We start from the raw sequence: 18699 nt of genomic DNA, 5'->3' as shown, positions 1-18699 counted from the left end.
CAGTCTTAACTGAACTAACAAGTTTTCCTACAGTTGAGAACTAGACTTCTGTATTTCAGATGTGGTTAACTTGTCATGGTTTGTGGTATTAGAGATACTATCCAAACCAGATGTTTTTGGTGGAGTATGGATGTTCCAGGTACCGTGTTCCTGTTGACATATATAGATTTTTTTTACTGAAGTTGGTGATAGCAATTGTTTTTATAAAGCAAAATCTATTATTTTAGCTTATATTCAGATGTTGATAAGAGGATTTCTACAAATTTACAGTTAGGTAGATGTAAGCTTTAAACTCCATCTGCTTATTGAGAAATAAGTTGCTTGGTACTGCTTGCTCAGAAGCTAAATTAAACAAGAATTTGCCGACTGTCAGGCTGGAGGGGAACAGGTTGGACAGGGTCTACCAGGCTTGAATTTTAAATTCTGGCACTTCAGATACTGGAATGCTGTTCACATTCTCACCTAGTGGCTTTTTCAGGCTATTCACTGCAGTTTGTCTGTCACCCACAGCAGAGGACACTTCTGATTTAATGAATACTACCCCATTTTCCCACCATCTCTGTAGAGAAAGTTTCCTTTCAGATTTACACAAAGGAATTTGAACATGCATCCACATGCATTTTCTTCATAATATTTCTGCAGTTAATTTTGCAAAGTGTTTTAGAGTCCTAACAAGATGGTGCTACATTGGTACTAGAGAAGATTTGATGGCTGGGAGTGAACAAAACAATGGAAAAAGCACAAGATCTAAACCCAAGTAAATTAGATTTGGGATTATGTTAAACTTGTTAGAATTGATTTTAAGTCTTTTAGCATATAGAGTTTGCCCACAGAATAGCTGCTGAATAAAATTGCTGAGAGCTGGAAATGCCTATAGATCCTTTTTAGAATAATCCATGATCCTTGTTTGTGCCTATTTATTAGTTTAATGAAAAGTTTCTTCATACAGGGATATTAGCCAGTGTCTTCCTAGAAGTTTGGTGTAGGGCTGCACAGTTAGGACTTGCATGTGTTTTTCCATATAATGAATCATAAAGTAAAATAATTTTTTAGTAATAATGAAATTTAAAACACTGAAATAAAATTACTTAATAAAGGAATTCTGTGTTTCCATAATTTATTTCAAGGTATGTTCTCAACAAAACACTAACTACATACCAAACAAGTTTGTAGTTATTCTCAAGATTGTCTTGTTGATTTCAGACACAGCTTCTCATATCCAAACAGTTGAGAAAGAGCAGCACAGCTATTCTGCTTGCAGTGCTCCACTAAGATTTGCTTGGGGCTTGGCTAATACTGTTACACACAATTGCACTGGAGGGAATTGTCCCATAACACAGGGAGGTTTTGTTTAGTATGTTTATTACCTCTTTTACATGTACAGACCTCTATTACAGGTCTTTGCAATTACAACCTAATCAGATTATTTGTCCTGGTTTGTAGTGGAATCAAATCTATAGTACCAGGGAGAGGAGGAGTGCATGTCCAGGTAATTTCAGTGTGGTTGATTTTGGTTAAGTTTGACTGAAGGATACAGATGTTTTTACATCTTACTTGAAAGAGAGACTGAAGAAATATCCCCAAGTGTTGCTTTTGAATATACTACACAATACTGATTCCAGGAAATAATTTTTTTCTTGCATTCTCTTTTTCTTTGCTCACACAGATAAGGAAGCTGGATATCTATATCTTTTTTTTTTCTGCTGTTTCTTTGCTGCCTTCATTCTTTCTTGTGTATACATTATCAGAGAAACAATAGCATAAATGGCTTCAGAACTTGTATCTGGCAGAATAGGCAAGTCAGATTTATTAAGAAAATATAGAAAACTCTGAAAGTCCACACTACAGGGGAAGATGAAGTAAATTGGAAGCTGCCACAGTCTTTTAGCTCTAAAATTTGAAAGGTGATGTGAAAAGAGCTTCATTGCACAATTTTGGTAAAGCATAAAAAGATGCTTTCTTGTTTCCTTCCCATGCACTTAAGTATTAAGCTCATTAATCATTGGATCATGCAAATGGTAATGTCAGCAGTCTGATGGGCAAAATACTGAATTTTGAGCTTGTATTTTGAAAAGCACTACATAGGAAAGAATATTTCTGGTTTTTACTTGTTGTCTGTATAGTACACATCCATTATTTTGCTGGCCTGGGATCTTAAGCAATCCTTCACCTCAGATAAGTCAGTAGTTCCGTGAGCACTGGAATTAAAGGAGTCTGTTTTCCTTCAGATTTGTTTCTCTATTTGATGGTTACTAACACACAGCGTGTGAACCTTTCCTGACGGGGGACAGTTTACAAATCCTTTGCATTATTTGATGACAGTTTCCAATAAATGGTTGAATTGAGAACACTGCAAACCTTTGTTTTCTTGTCTGTAGGATAAGCCATTGGTGCAAAGTGAAACCATGGAGTCCATGCTGAACAAGCTGAAGAGCACTGTCACGAAGGTGACAGCTGATGTCACCAGTGCAGTCATGGGAAATCCCGTCACCAGGGAATTCGATGTGGGGCGGCACATTGCCAGTGGAGGTAATGGTCTTGCTTGGAAGATATTTCATGGAACTAAAAAATCAACAAAGCAGGTGAGTTATCAACTAAAGACCTGTGTTTATAAGCATTAGATGACAAATTGATTGGTAGCAGTTGGTAAGTGGGAGTTAAAGTGCGACTGGACAGACTCATGTTAAGGGTAGTGAAATGACACAAAAAACTCAGTGCTATTTAAGTACATTGTTCTCAGATATATAAGTATTACTTGCTTTAAGCCTTTTGTCAGAGAAAGAAGTGGTTCTACATTCATAGCATACAATTTGGAACCAAGATCAAGAATTCATCTGAGTTAAAAGTGACCTGACAGTAAGTTTACTTTACCATGGATTGGTTCCCCAGTTTGTTGCAGCTTGCAGCTTTTTTTTTGGTAACAATTCTGACTTTTTACAGTTTAAAATAACCATGAAGTATGTAGTCATTTGTTGTCAGCAACCCATACTGTAGTTTTTTGCTCAGCTACCGTACAGAAATTGAGAACTTAGAAATGTTAAGTTATGAGATACTGTAACAGGAAGGCATGGGATAGAGGAGGAGGTTTTGAAGGAAGTTATGCTTTCCGTGTGCTGCTTTCAGATCAGTATTGTTCCTTTTTAGTTTCCTTAAAGTATTAGGGTTTACAGCACCAATAGTCAAGCATTTGACTCATTTGCAATTACATGTATAAACGAATATAGGACTGTGACTTCAGAAGAAGGTTTGCAAAAAACAGAGTTTAAGAATTATTATTACAGAAAATTATTTTGTTGCACTGGAGAAATGTGAAAAGTCTTTTTTCAAATTCAGGGAGAAAATACAAGTTTCAAAGTGTAAATGAAGTGTTAATAAATTATAGTCTTTAGTTAAAAGTAATGCTAAGAAATGTGAAGTCACTTAGACAATGCAACAGCTTGCTGCAAATATACCAAAAAGAAATGGACGCAAAGGAATGTAGTTGGAAAATGTTTATACAATCTGTTAGATCATAGGCAAATAAACAGTAGTAAATAGATATATATAATAGATAGAATAAATAATCTGCAAAGAATGTGTGATCTGATTCTGTGTGACAGAGTCTGAACAATGTTTAATCAGGTACTTTTGCCATGTTTTCATTTTTTAGCTGGTGCAGAGCTCTGTGCGTCTTTTATTTACTGACTTTACCCAACATAGCTGTTCATTTGCGACTTTTTTTGGTCTTACTCGTCTGTACACAGTAATAACATTAGAAGCATGGTAATTTTGATATGTTTTATACAATCTGTGTGCCCAGTAAGCATTTGACCTGTAGCAGGTATATCCTTAAGGTCTGGAGAGTTATAGCAAGTTTCTTTCACTGTATAGTTGACAGAGTATATGTAACTAGTTTCCTGTCAATCACCTTTTTCAAGCCTTGAATGGGTGTTCTGACCAACAGTTTTACAGAGTTTTAGTTCAGGTGCTCCCTGTGGTCCTGCAATATATCTGTAAACCCTGACTAACATCCGTGCAGTTGCATGCCATGTAATTAAAAATACAGCAGCAGTTGTACTGCATAGAATTTTAGATGGCTGGTCTTTTGACATGCAGTTCCCATTAAGTATTAATATTACCAGCTAGGTAATACCATGTCAACATTCACTTTGCCATTGCAAAACAAATTGTGCAGCAATACAGGCTTATGGTATGTTGTATTGCAATATATGTTCTTTAACATTTTTTATTTCTCTCCCATGTACCTTCTGAATGTTCTTTGGGCTGGCTGTCATTTTCAAGGTGATAGCAGTCACTTTTGTGAAGTTGCACATATTTGCTGTATTACAAGTGTGTATATCTAAGTTGAAGCTACAAGGTTTTTTTGCAGTGTGTATTGTAATCAGACAAGTAGGATGTAAGGCCTTGTTGTTATCACTTTACCACAACACAATAGTTTAAGTCTTAGAAGTCGAATAGACTTAATAGTTTAAGTCATTGTAGCCAGATAAAACAACTAAATTTGGAGGGTTTAATGTTACAGCAGTAGATCCCATCAGAAATCTCTGTTTTCAGGATTACTTTTGTTCCTGTTTTGAGTCAGTGGACAGTTACAAATATTCCATCTCTGGTGACAGTAGATATCTCTAGATTTATTCTTCTTTTCCAAGTTCTGCCTGGTTCCTGCCTTGCTGCTTTTCTAGGATTTCTAAATGTTTATCTGTTATTATTTTTTTAATGTACCTTGTATTTTCTTGCTTACTGTGTAGGTGACTTAGTAACAACCTAACAGAATGTGAGGAAATTACTTACCTGTGTGCATATGTTTGTCTGGTGCTGTTTCATAGCTGATCTGCTGCTGTTTGAAAGATTTATGAGTCACTCTGGTTATATATAGGTGTATACTTTCACAGTATGTATTTCAGCTCATCTTAGATATAACTTAGACTTTATGCACTTACACTTTTTTTTGGCACAATGTGGCACTTGTCCTTCTGCTTAGAAAGTGCGATCATAAATAGATAGGGTAAGGTCACAAAGCACTTGCCAGCTCAGTTGTAAAGCTAGCAGAAATCAGAAGGTAAGTCCCAACAACAAGGCTACAGACAGTCAAGAGGGACCTAATGGCCTTAAGTCAGCTGGTTAAGGATCTGAAGCACAAATTGTGTTCTCTGCTGCCAGGTGCAGGGAATTATGAGTTTAAACAAACCATGCAGGATTGCAGCAAGCACCAATAGAACTTACTTAGACCCATCAGAAAATATTCAAACCATAGCTGATTTAAATACTTTGATTCTTTTCACTTGTCATCAAGCAGAAGTTTTTTCAGAAGTGCAGTCTTAGTTTGAAATTTTGTTATTGTTCATGTGCTGCTCAGTGCATTTCTTCCATCCCCTGTTATTGCTATTCTCTGCCTTGTGTAAATGTTTGATCCATCACATATAAAAGCTGGAGCAGGGAGCAGATATGGATAGAGGCAGGAAATAGAGGTAGGAAAAGTGTACTTAGTTGAGTTAGTTACAAGTATTCATCTGCTAAGGGCTTAATGAAAATAGCTAAAAATCAATTTTTTGTGTATTGGGCTGAATTTCATATTTTAGATAGCCTATTTCTGAAAGTTTATAGGGTTTTATTTAATTAATAATGAAGTTGTTCCTGTGAGATTTTAATTAGAGTAATGATTATAAAATGTGCAATAAAAGAGCATTGAGTTCCTCTTGGGACTGCAAACTGTATTTTCATATTATTTTCTACTGCTTTCTAACCTTTATTATTATTCATAATGCTGTTGTAGCAGCATATAAAAGTCTGTTTCATGATGAAAGGTTTTAATTCCTTGTTTTCATCAGTTGATAAATTTCGACATTAACGACTTCCCAGATGCTGATGTAATCTGATTTTTTATTTTACATCGACCTCTGTAATTTCAAAGTTTCGTACAGATTTCTTAATTTTCTCCTGCTCCAGTTGCAGAAGTTGGAGAGAATTTCTCTGTTCTTAATGTTTTTGTTTTTTTCACATCTTTAAGCATTACAAATTCTTAGTGTTTTATCATGTGAATGGTCTGATCAGATTAATAGACTACTGTGACTCCTTTGTCAGATTGTACTAGTTTGGAGCAGAACATTAAGACAGGACTTGTTTTAATAAAGCAACACTTGATATATACTCAGAATATTTTAACTGTTCATGGTAGATATAAATGCTTTCATCTACTTAAAATCAGGCTGATTTCTGACTGTGGATCTGCTGCTTTGTCACTGTGTAGGTAGGGGTTATAGTTTACTCATTACTGTTAATACAATAAAGGAACATTAGTACCTTAATTCAAAATGTCTATTTCAGGGTTTATCTACAGTAAGGTCTCCCATGACTGGGACTAAGTAAGAACAAGTCAATTTCTTTGTTTGGTTATTGTATTGCTGGGATTGTAGTGTTGATTGAAAAACCACATTTGTATATAATTGTGTGTAGGCTTAGATTTTGGCTGTGTTATATACTGAGAGAATTTTGTTGCTTGTTTTCAGGAAGTGGCTGTTTTTGTCTTTGATAAGAAGCTAATAGACAAGTACCAAAAATTTGAAAAAGATCAGATTATTGATTCCTTAAAACGAGGTGTTCAACAGCTAACTAGACTTCGACACCCTAGACTACTTACTGTGCAGCATCCATTAGAAGAGTCCAGGTAAGCTGTAGTAAAGTAGAGAACAGTTACTTTTAATCATTGTTTTGGTAGTGGATGTAAACTGTCTGGAACATTCAATACATACATTTGATGAGATTCAAGTTTAGTGTATTTATTCATATGACAAGGTATTCACCCTATCTCTATATTCCCCGCCCCCCACCATAGAATGCATTTTGGGTGTGAATCAAATTAATAATCTATTGCTTGATTGTAGTCCAGTTGCAGCCGTAAGGCTACACATGACCATTACAGCATGAAAATTTGGTGCTTTAATTAATTTTGCTTTCAAAGAATTCTCTTAAAATAGTTTTCTCTCAAAAACTTTTTCATATATTTTGTTCCATGTGTGACATGTATTTAGTACATGTGAGATTAGAGATTTTTTTATAAATTGTATGTGTTGTAACTAAATATGTGTTGAAAAGGCCTTCAGGTGCCCATCAAGGAAGACAAAATTCAGCATGTTCTTCTAGTGCTTATTTGATTTATGAAAGGTTGGTCACTAGGAACAATAGCTGGTTAGTCCTACAGATTTATTGTTCAGCTGTAGGGATAACAGCACACTAAAATCTAACATAGAAAATCAAGCTTTTATGTTAAAATAGGAAACTGATCCTGATAATACCAAAGATGATCATGGAGGTTTTAGGGTTTTTTCCCCAAAGAGGAAGGGGGTTGGACTAGATGATTTCTGGAAGTGATCCTATCCTAAGTAGCCTGATAAAGATTCATTCTATAATGTCTTTCCTTTCTGTGTTGACTTCTTCCAAATGATTTCTAGAAGCTGAGAATACTGTAGGAATGCTTCATCTTTGCAATGCCTTCTCTGAGACAGGTTTATTGGATTGCACTTACATATTCATATCTATCTTTTCTCCAGTGCTAAACACATTTCACATTAACAGGGGTTCAAAGCTGTCATTGCACCTGTGATCTAGGATATCCCTTACAATGGCCTAAAGAAAATCAGTTAGGTAGTTGAAGACAGCTCTCAGTACTCTAGAACAGTAAATAAACTATTACATGCTGAATGGCCTAGGGTCATCTCAAATTATAGTGTATGCAAGTGATTCCCAGAGTATACCTCTGCCTTCTTCCAAAAATTGTCACAGCTTTCCAGTTGACTCAGCAGCGTTTCCCCTGAACTTCGCCCTTCAGAAGAAAACACCCAGATTGATACCTTTAAGAAAGCTTTGGTGGTGTTCTTGTGAAGCGTTTAAGCCTTTTGAGTAAAAGTAACAGTGTAGTTACATCACAGTTCTTGTTTGTGAGTCTTTAGTAATGCCTTACACTTTGCTTCTGCTGTTTTTGTTTCCATACTCAGCACACTCAGCTGCTGGTAGAAACACCAGAAGCGCAAAACCTGCACAGTTGCTGTTACTGGTGTAACAGTTTTTGGAGAAGATTAATAAAATAAAGGTTTATGTAGAATATATGTGTGTCTAACCTTGTGCAAGCATGCTGTAAGATTGCTTTAGGATTTCAGGTTTTTGCAGAGTGTCTGTTCTTGAAGAAATCTCTCATGGGTGTTCTAGCTAGACTGTACCTGATCTTTCTTTTTCTTCCTTTTTTCTTCTTTTGTGTTTCCCCAAAGTAGCATACAGTTGTAATGAACTGCTTGCAGGTCGCCCATTATATTCCTCCTATATGATGCAAATTAGATACTTGATGCACCTGGAGGGCTGAAGTAGATATGGAAAGAAAAGCCATACCTTTCTGACTCTAGTGTGTAGATAGCTTTTCTGCTATTAATAGAATGTTTCTACTAGAAATTATTGGTATCCAACATAGTTATATTAAATATAAATGTATGTATTACATATAATGATGTAAAACCTCTTAACATGCATTTATATGAGTAACTCCTTATTTATACTAAATATGTAATATGAGTATGTTTATTTACAAATGGTCTTGAATTGCATTAACAGCACTGGAAAGCATTATTATTTTATATTTGGCTTATTGTTGAAGAAAAGGATAAAAAATCCAAATTGTGGATTAACTCATAATATCATTCCTACCCTTTAAAATTAGTAGTAGTGTGAATTGGCCCTTATAATTTACTAGACATTGCATTTGTTACTTTTATTTTTTAAATATTTTTATCTTATTATTCTGAATTTCATGTTGATATTATTCAGGAAACTGTTAAGGCAGCTGCCCTATATGGCAGACATCACCTCCTGCAAAATTCTGCTATTTAATTAGATTTACTGCATCCCCCCCAATACTGTGACTTGGGCCCTTTTTTTTAATTACCTCCTAAAGTAAAAAATAAACAGCCATATTTTTATTCCCTCAAACCAGCAGTAATCAGAGAGTTTGTTATAAAAACCATGAAATAACTGTTCCCTTGGTATTTTTATCTGTGCCTTAACCATAACTAAATGGATAAGCTCTGTGGTAAAGCTGAAGTCAGACTGAAAAGAAAATGCTTTGTCTTTCTGTGTTCTCGTTTTGACTTGTGTTTGTGATAGAAACAAATTTTATAACCCTAGCCATATTAATAGAAACATGAAAGGTATGTCATTATCAGAATGGGAGGGAGGAAACCAAGCAAAAAAATTGTGTCAGGTTGGCTGACACTTAGCATTCAAAGTATTTTACTTTTCACTTGTTTTTCTTCTAGAGAGGCAGGAGATAAAACTAAAGTTTGGATGGATAGTAAGAGGTTTGCATGTTACAGTGGCCTTATTTTACTTCAAAGGTCAAGCTTGTTAATAATTGAAATACTAAAAAGATATGTGGTAGTTTCATGCTGAGGTGTGTCTTCTGATGTTTTTATGTAGTGATCAAAAAGTTAGGCTCTGTCTTCTTGCCTAGAACTTTAGATTAAAAAATATATCTTTGTTACTGTTTTTTGGTTTCTGTTTTCTGTGTCCATACTGATGCAGTATTTAGTGTTCTCATGAATTAATGATCCTTAAAGCAGGTATGTGTGCTACCATCCATGTAGTGCTTTCTCAAAAGAGTCCCTTTAAAACAATTAAGGAGTGAATTGCAATGGCTGTCCAGGGCCTCCACTGCTGTGCAGAACAGTGTGAAGAATGTGGATGTAAAGAATGACTCTGTCTGTGTTGCATGAAGCTTGGGAAATTGAGACATTTATTGGTTTCCAATATATAGGACCAATTCTGAAATTTTGACAGTGTTACAACCAGTCCTTATGTATGGAAGTTTGCTTCTGTTTTCAAAAACAATTGACACAAAAATGCATAAGCAAGACCATTAATTTTTCATGAAGAAAAAATCAATAAAATAATTAGAGAACAGTCACTTCACATGAAAACTGCTGTTCATATAACAAGTGTATTTGTGTTTTGCAGATCTTCTCTATCAGTTGTCAAAGTAAAAGAATATTCAGGTGCTCCCTTATGTTATATTAATTTAGTTTCTGATCATTGTCTGACCTCATTAAGTACTACTTCAGTCAGGGACATGTGGATTTTAGGCATAGGTAGAAGTCTGATTTTACAAGTTTTAATAGTAATAAGAATTACTTGATCAATTTGTCCTGGACCAGGACAAGGAAAGCATTGTTTTTTTAAAAAAATTGATGAAAAAAAATTTTGTGAATCATTAGTGATTTATGTGAATTTTAGAGAATACAATATCCTAATTCTAGTATTTTTTTAAACTTCAGATATTTGTGTGTTTCTCTTTAGTATAATATGAAAAGAATTCAAAACCTGAAATATGACATGGCTTTTGGTAGCACCAGGTGCTTTGGCAATATACTTGATATTTGTATGGTTCTTTATTTGCAGTCAAGAGATATATTACATTTATGTACAAGAAATTTTTTAATGCATTTCCTATACAGGGATTGCTTGGCATTTTGTACAGAACCAGTCTGTGCAAGTTTATCTAATGTTCTTGGCAGCTGGGACAACCTACCTTCTCCTTTACCATCAGACATTAAAGAATACAAACTTTATGACGTGGAGACCAAATATGGTTTGCTTCAGGTATGGTACAGGTTGTCTTTATAATTTTTTTTGTGCTTTTAGTGTTAATGATTTTTTTAAATGAAGTCAGTACACTGCCAAAGTTTTGTCTGCCTATAGTAAATCAAATAATTGTGAGGTGAGAGACAATAGTGCCCTGATCTCTCTAAGTGTAAAAGAGGATAAACACTAGAAACTCTAAGGTGCAACTCTTTTTTTGATTGTTCTGACATGTAAAATAGAAAATTTTTATTTTCCATGTAAATGTCTATGCTACATCTGACTTTTCCATATGTGAATCTTTCCTTTACGTTCTGTGGAGAACCATTAGCTCCCAGGTTTTGTTTGGTGAATATATTGACCAGCTTCATAAAGCATTCTTGTTCTTCTGAGATGGTGTGGCCTGAGAGGAGAGGGGAATGCACCATCACACTTATGCCATGATAGTTAATTAACACTGCTAATCTCACCTGTTGATTACCCATCTGTGTTTAATTTCCTTCATGCATAATTTTTAAGGCATAGACTAAAATATGAAAAATTGTTTCTTAGTTAACTTAGGAATTTAACTGTGCCCATAAGAACAGAATTTTGTAAATGTCTTACAGGATGTTTGGGGAAATATTTAACCTGAAATAATGATCTTTTATGAACAGGTTTCTGAAGGTTTGTCATTTTTGCATAGCAGTGTCAAAATGGTCCATGGAAATATTACTCCTGAAAATATAATCTTGAATAAGAGTGGAGCATGGAAAATTATGGGCTTTGATTTTTGTATCCAATCAACAAATCCATCTGAACAGGAGGTAAGAATCTTTATCATCATTCAGTTTCAAATTCAGGTCTTTGCCTGAAACCAGTTTCATGATTTTGCATTCCAGTACATAGCCATTTATTTAACATTCTCCTCTGTATTTTGTTGGCCAGAAGTTAGAACATATGGCACAGGTCTGGATTGAAGTGCTGCATTTGATAATCTCAGAAAAAGAGCCTGAGTGAGCTCAGTGGGGTCACAGTGGACTAGTGCTGGTTTCAAGCAGAGGCTGGATCCTGTGCCGCTTCTGGTCCCCTTTATGTTGGATGACTTGCAAGCCTAACTTAGTGTGTGTTCCACTTACTCAGTGCCTGGCTGCTACCTTTGAAAATTAATTCCATCATATCTCATGTTTCCCCATTACAGCAGTGCTTTGATTTTACATTACACTTCCCAGCTCTAATATTCAGATAAAACTGCATCAGGGATTCAGATCTGCACTGCATCTAAGCTAGACAGAGAATCTTTACAGTTTTGCCTTACAGTGTTGCTGTTTGATTCATAATTGAATTTGAGTGGCTTAATTATTTTTCGCTGCTTGAATTTCTTTTTGAAAACGGTCTTTAAAAATCCTTGATAAATGTACTTTGTTTTGCTTCTCATACGTCTCTTGTAGCCAAAGTTCCCTTGTAAGGAATGGGATCCAAACTTGCCATCCTTGTGTCTTCCAAATCCTGAGTATCTGGCGCCAGAATATATTCTCTCTGTGAGCTGTGAGACAGCCAGTGATATGTACTCTCTGGGAGCTGTTATGTATGCGGTGTTTAATAAAGGGAAGCCAATTTTTGAGGTCAACAAGCAAGATATTTATAAAAGCTTTAGTAGACAGCTGGACCAGGTATTTGTTCTTTTTATGGTTATTGTTTGTTGATTTTCATATTTGAAAAGTTACTGCTGTCAAATAGATTTGAATATTGAGAACACTATCAGTGCTCCAACATAAACCATCTGACAATGGTATCTTACCCTGCATACATGTAGCAAAATATGAGAAATAAAAATATGTTTAGAGGAGGTTACATGTACCAACTTTGTAAACTAAAAATCGCATTTTTCACCTAATTTCTCGGTAAACCTGTTGAATGTGGTTTCATGAAATAATGCTTACCTGTTGGGATGAACAGTATGAAACACCTGGCAGCAAATTACTTGTGTAGGACCACTGAAGAGGGCTGGGTTTAGAGTGATTTGATCACTTGACATGGCAGTTGGTGTCCACTTAGCTATCACCATTTCACATTCTTTGTGGACTGTGAGAATTAGCAGAGGACAGCATCACAGTTAATTGGATCAGCTGACATAATGTCTGCTCATATGCAGGTTTCCTTTGTTGTAAGTGCTTTGGGTGCCCACTGCCACACAGTGTGTACTGTGTTTTAATGTGTATAGACAACACCTCAGATAATGACATTTGTCTGTTTAAAGTATTGTGTTTGTGTTCTCTGATAAGCTGAACTACAGTGGGAAGTTTTAAAAACAGAGATGGGACCTAAAACAGGTAGGCTCTTGGGAAACAGAGGAGACTGTGAGCAAGAAGAGAGGGATATCAAATGCATGGATAGAGAAACCATCAAGAGAACAAATGTTGTATATTGGAAATAGTTACATGCAGAGTTTTCTGACTTCATGGTGTTCATGCTTGAATTACTTCCACAGCTGAGCCGTTTAAGCTCCAGTACTCTTGAGAACATACCCGAGGAGGTGCGTGAGCACGTGAAGCTCCTCCTAAACGTAGCGCCGGCAGTCAGACCAGACGCTGATCAAATGACTAAGGTCAGTCCATGGAAAATACAGCAGCCATAGGAAAGAGAGAAATTACTGCTTGATTTCTAGAGCTATTTTGAAGTGTTTTCTGTGAAGCATTTTATTTGAAATGTTAAATATTTTTTAACCATTTAGATGTAATGTTAGTTGATGTCAGAAGTTATCCTTATGCTGACATTTATTTATGGGGAAAAAGTAGGTGCTGAGACAGAATTTAGAAAAATTATTCAATTATTCAATGCAACACTGTTTTATTCCTTTCCATTCAATTGGAATCCTTTCAGTGCTATGATTTTATACAATTCAATCTTTAAAATTATATTGGAAGGATTGGAAAGTGAGGAAATGATAAAGGGCAGTAAACATAAAGATTAACTTTTGGCTTATGATTTTTGATATATTCTTAAGTGTGCAGAATAATAAAGTATATTCAGAAATTGTTCACCCTAACAAAGCAAAATTTAATTGCAAGTAGGATTTAATGTAAGTTTTAATAAGGCAAAACTGTTGCTTCATTTTCCTATATGAAAGTAGCATTGTTCTTCCCTTGTCTTATGCCCCATTTTCTTCAATCTGATAGCTTTTCAGGTTCCTGCTTATAGTTTTGTTTTGCTAAAGGATTTTATTATTTTGCTGTGGTGTAAAAAGATGGTGTGCAGAGATAGGAATCAGTGATTTAACTGTTGAAGAAAAAAGTGGGTGAAGAAGGGAGAGAGGGAGCAGGTGATGGTTTTGTGCACATATATGCTGAAAGATGGGAGTGATGGAATTGGTAGATATTTCTTAGGTATCAGCTCAATTTTCTGAAGGACTACAACAAACAAATCTGTGAGGGGTTGTGTTAAGCAGTAGGGTTTTATAAAGATGTTGAGTCTCTTTTACCACATCTGCACACTAAAATTATAGGGTAGAGATATCAGAGTTTCCAGGATTTCTGGAGTTTCCAGGGGTGGGAGCCCAGATGTAGGTCATCCTGTGTTGTAATATAATATAATACAATACAGCATAATTATTCCTAGAAGAATATTTATTCAAAGTTTTTATTTTACATTACATATTTTTGTAAGCCCCTTACTGTGTATGAAATAATGTTTTAACTTAGATACATGTAACATGCATGAGTTTTTGAAAAATGCTAGGAAAATTCTGTCTTAATAATCAACCTTTATCTGAATGTTTTACTACTTACGTAAAAATTTAATTTTCTGATTGCTAGTTGGAGACATGTCATTGTAAAAGCTTACTGTCATGCATTGAAAGGGTAGGTAGATGATAATATTTTGGAATTATTGGAGCAGTGTCAGTGTTGTCCCCCTCCAGATCAAAACTTTTTAATCTTATTTTTAGATACCATTCTTCGATGATGTAGGAGCAATGACGCTTCAGTATTTTGATTCATTATTTCAAAGGGATAACTTGCAGAAATCACAGTTCTTTAAAGGACTACCAAAAGTTCTGCCAAAACTACCTAAGGTATGTCTGAATGATGTCTTGTAATAGCAAGTTTGAAAATATATGAGCATCTGTTAGCATTTTGGCACTGGAATGCTGGACATTCTGTAGCATTGTACCATAATAGACTGCCGTGAGACTGTCCGAATAGAGTAGAAGGAAATTAAGGGAGATTAGAATCTGCTTATTCTAGAAGTAATCCTCAGCAATCAATAATACTTTAAATGGAAAATGGCAAATGAGCCAAATCAGGAACCGTCATTTGCATGTCCTGTTGTAGTTCATCCCAGTTTGAAAGGTAGTTGTCTTCTCTCCACTTAAAGGCTTTCCCTGTGTTTCTAGATGCCATCACTGTTCTTTGAAGCCAGTTTGCCACTTTTTCTTCCTACAAGATTGCTTCACGTTTTTTCATAGCAAGGCAGTACTTTAATGTTGAATGATGCAAAGCTTCCTTCCCTCAGTAGACTAAGTGCTTTCTTGTGCTGGCAGTGCTCAGAAATGTCAAAGGCAAATGCCTGTCATTACATATTTCTCCTGTGCAGTTTAAGCAATATGTCTAGACTGTCTCTCTTTCCTTTTGTGGTATACCTTAATTTATATAAGCCGTAATGCACATGTGATAGAAAAGTAGTTTAATACATCATAGAATAACTGAGCTTCTCAACCAGTGTATTAAATTTCTGTATTTTTAATTCTGTTTTGCACTACACTGTGCGACATTTAGACTCCATAGTCAATACTCTATTCTGTTTAATTTAGTAATTTTTTTGTTTGATCAGAAAGAGTTGGTGCTTTGAATTTGAAAATAAGTGGCATGTATTTCATCTAACTTTAGACAGCCACTGATTGATCAAATAATCTTTAGGGCATTCTTTTTAATTTTTTTTTTCTGTCTTGAAAGTATATTTTATGAGGGAAATGACTATGCCCTTCAACCATATATTTCTTTTTATTGACTTCAAGAGCATTTAAGGATGTCTAACGCTACAGTAGACATCCACAGTTTTAATAGCTGTTTCATCAGCAGAATCCTAGTTAGGGAATGTGTCTGGAGTTTCGCAGGAAGGTATAGTAGGATTATGTGTTCAGTGAATGATGGGGTTCAGAAACAAAAAATTACTAATTTGGAGGGTTTATAGGGTATTTTTAAGGGTCTTAGGGTATTTTTAAGAAAGCATATGGAGCATGGTTATCATAACTCATGTGTGGCTCAAAGTCCTATTTTCTGTACTGTTAATTGCTTTTTGTTGATGTTCATAGTTGTTAATTTTGAGTGCAAACAGAAAATTAAACAGAGTAGCTCAGTGTAAATTAACTACAGTATATTGTGCCAATAAGAGATCAAAACTGGAAATTATCTGTCTATATTACAACATATACTTAGTATTACTGTCTCAAGCTGCTGAACTGGCACAATGGTAACTTACTGCAGTGCAGTACATGATTCATACTTGGGTATTTTTTCTTTTAGCGCGTTATAATTCAGCGAATTTTGCCTTGCTTGACTTCTGAGTTTGTGAATCCGGATATGGTACCCTTTGTCTTGCCTAATGTTCTCTTAATTGCTGAGGAGTGCACCAAAGAAGAATATATCAAACTCATTCTACCTGATCTTGGTCCTGTTTTTAAGCAGCAAGAACCAATCCAGGTATGTTAATATTATTCATATTACAATTTTTGCATTTGTTTTTGTTTTCACTGAAAAAATGACTAATTGTTCTATTTCCCTTTTCCAGCTTCACACGCATTGCCCAGTCTGCTCTGTAGTTGTCCAGGCAGTCTTGCTTCATTCAAAATAAATTTTTCCAGGATATTCTCAGAGTCTCTACCTTTGCTTGTTTATATGAGTTCTGAGGGTATATTGCATTTATAGATGAGATGAGATTTGCAAAAAAGGTTTCATTTACCACTTGGTTTTGGTTGCTTGTAGGAGATATATTTCTATGCATGTTAACACATATCTTGGCAATCTGAGCAGGATTGTACAGTGCAGTTTGCATATATTCTACCAGTAGATGAACCTGGGGATTTTTGAGTTGGGTTTTCCTTCTATCCAGTTTGCTGACATTGGGACCATGGGTGGAAAAATTGCAGCATTGACACTCTCTAAGAAGTGCTCTTTATTCATATTAAGAGTAGCATTTGTTTGAGGACTGTGCAAAAATTTGTGAAATTAATTGCATTTTTATTTGGCAAATGTAATGGATAAGTAAAATATGCTGTTTTCCATGCTGTTTAAATGTATAACATTACGACATAGTTGTTACTAAAAAGGAGCAAAAATTTGCATCCTTTTGTCATCACCATGATGATTCCTGAGAAATCTGTCGTAAAGTAAGGCATTGTGCCTCCGCAGATGAGAGACAGGTATGCATTCCTTCTAGCTCACTCCTGTGTACCAATATTTATCTGCAGAGTACTGAAAGGGCAAGGTAAACATAGCACACCTTTGATTTCTGGGTTTCAGAAAACTGGACCAGAGAAGTGTCATTACACTGTGGAGGCAGGGAAGGAGGCACCTGTCTAAGAATACCTCAGGAAATTTGAACTACTTAATGCTGTTTATACTTTGTACACTGAAGCTTCATGTTAGTTCTTTTGTCTTGAAAAAAGTCAATGTTTAACTAACCAAAAGCCAGTGAACATCTCATTTGTGCTGTGTTATCCTTAAAGGTAAATCTGTGTTCTGTTGCCTTTAGCATTAGATTTGTGACATAATCCTTACTGCAAAACGTTTGTAGCAAAGTTACATCTGGAGCATAATGGACACAAAAGCTGGTTTGTATCTTGAGAAATGAAGGAAGCAAAAAACTTGGAGTCAACTCATAAAGACAGGTCTTTGCAAAGCTTTTCTGTGACTATCTAGACACTATTCTTATGCTGGTATTTTTAATGCAAAGTACTGCATGGCTTATTCAGCTATTATTTCTATGGTCTTTTTAGTATGGCAAAGTTGAAGTAATCTAGGTCATGTTTTCAAAGTTAATATATCAGGAATTCTGGAAAAAATTACAGAGGTTCAGAATGCCAGAGGATAGTCACACCTGGAAATCTATCTTTGTACAAGGCAGAAATGTCTGGTTTCTGTGTGCTTCTGACTCCTGGAGAAGGGCATTCAGGGAAGATGCCAGTGTTTCTTCCAAACACTCTTTCAAGATGTTACAGATTTGTATGAGGGGCCTGTTGCTTGACTTTAGTAGGATATTCAAATTAGGAAATGAATGCATCATAGGAAAGCTGCTCTAATTCAATATGAAGAAGGTCAGGTAGTGTTCACAATGTCCTTTTGTAAGGGAATTCATAATATGAAAATGTAACAACAACTTATTCTTGTTGTTAGTGTGGAGTAATGTGCTCTGTATGTTAACATGCTGGCTTACTCTGAGATAGCTTCGCAGACAAACCCTTAGTTTGTATCTACAGGATTCCATAGGCAGCATAGGATGTGCTGTAAATTCATTTTCTAATTCACTACTCAGAAGTGGTCCCTGACAAGTACTGGGTCCTGCATTAATGAATGATGCATTGTTACTTACAGTGCAGCTGCTGTTAATTGCTTATTAAATGGTGTGTGTGAATCAGTACCTTCCCAATTTTTACCTAAATAGATAAAAAGCATCAAGTAGAATCCTAGAAGCTTAAACATAGAAACTGTAATTTCACATTACATGGTTGGGGTTGTTAGAGAAGAGCAGATGTTAAGAGAACATGTAAGGCTTAAAAACTCAAGTTTAGGACAAAGATTATGTATTGAAGAAAACCGTAAAATTTAGCTTTAAAACTGGTCTCGTCCGTTTCACCCTGATTGTCCCAAATATGGGGGTAGTACATCAGAATCAATGTTCATGGAACAAATTAATTATTTTGTATGTGTGTGTGTGCAATTTGGGAAATTATACATTTCCAACAAGAAAACACATATTAGCTGCACTATAAAAATCTATTTTTCTTCTTTGTAAAGAGAAGGCAGAATAAATAAAAGGAGAAAATTTGTAATTGGGTCTTGCTACATTTCTGTTTCTACACTTCAGTGCTTCTGTTTATTTGACATA

General features: G+C 35.4%; 1 protein-coding gene across 2 annotated transcripts in view; it reads left to right on the top strand.

Moving 5' to 3' along the window:
- SCYL2 (SCY1 like pseudokinase 2) overlaps positions 1-18699 on the top strand; it is a 34359-nt gene that overhangs the window by 1506 nt on the left and 14154 nt on the right. For both annotated transcript variants that reach the window (XM_074539566.1, XM_074539565.1), the window contains exons 2-9: positions 2379-2582; positions 6507-6664; positions 10494-10638; positions 11274-11423; positions 12048-12269; positions 13088-13204; positions 14543-14668; positions 16119-16295. In XM_074539566.1, coding sequence (XP_074395667.1) covers positions 2406-2582; positions 6507-6664; positions 10494-10638; positions 11274-11423; positions 12048-12269; positions 13088-13204; positions 14543-14668; positions 16119-16295 — 1272 coding nt within the window. In that variant the 5' untranslated portion in view covers positions 2379-2405. The remainder of the gene's footprint in view (positions 1-2378; positions 2583-6506; positions 6665-10493; positions 10639-11273; positions 11424-12047; positions 12270-13087; positions 13205-14542; positions 14669-16118; positions 16296-18699) is intronic.

The sequence above is a fragment of the Zonotrichia albicollis genome, chromosome 4 (assembly GCF_047830755.1).
Source record: "Zonotrichia albicollis isolate bZonAlb1 chromosome 4, bZonAlb1.hap1, whole genome shotgun sequence".
In the NCBI taxonomy this organism is placed as follows: domain Eukaryota; kingdom Metazoa; phylum Chordata; class Aves; order Passeriformes; family Passerellidae; genus Zonotrichia; species Zonotrichia albicollis.
This window is presented reverse-complemented; position numbering and strand designations above follow the sequence as displayed.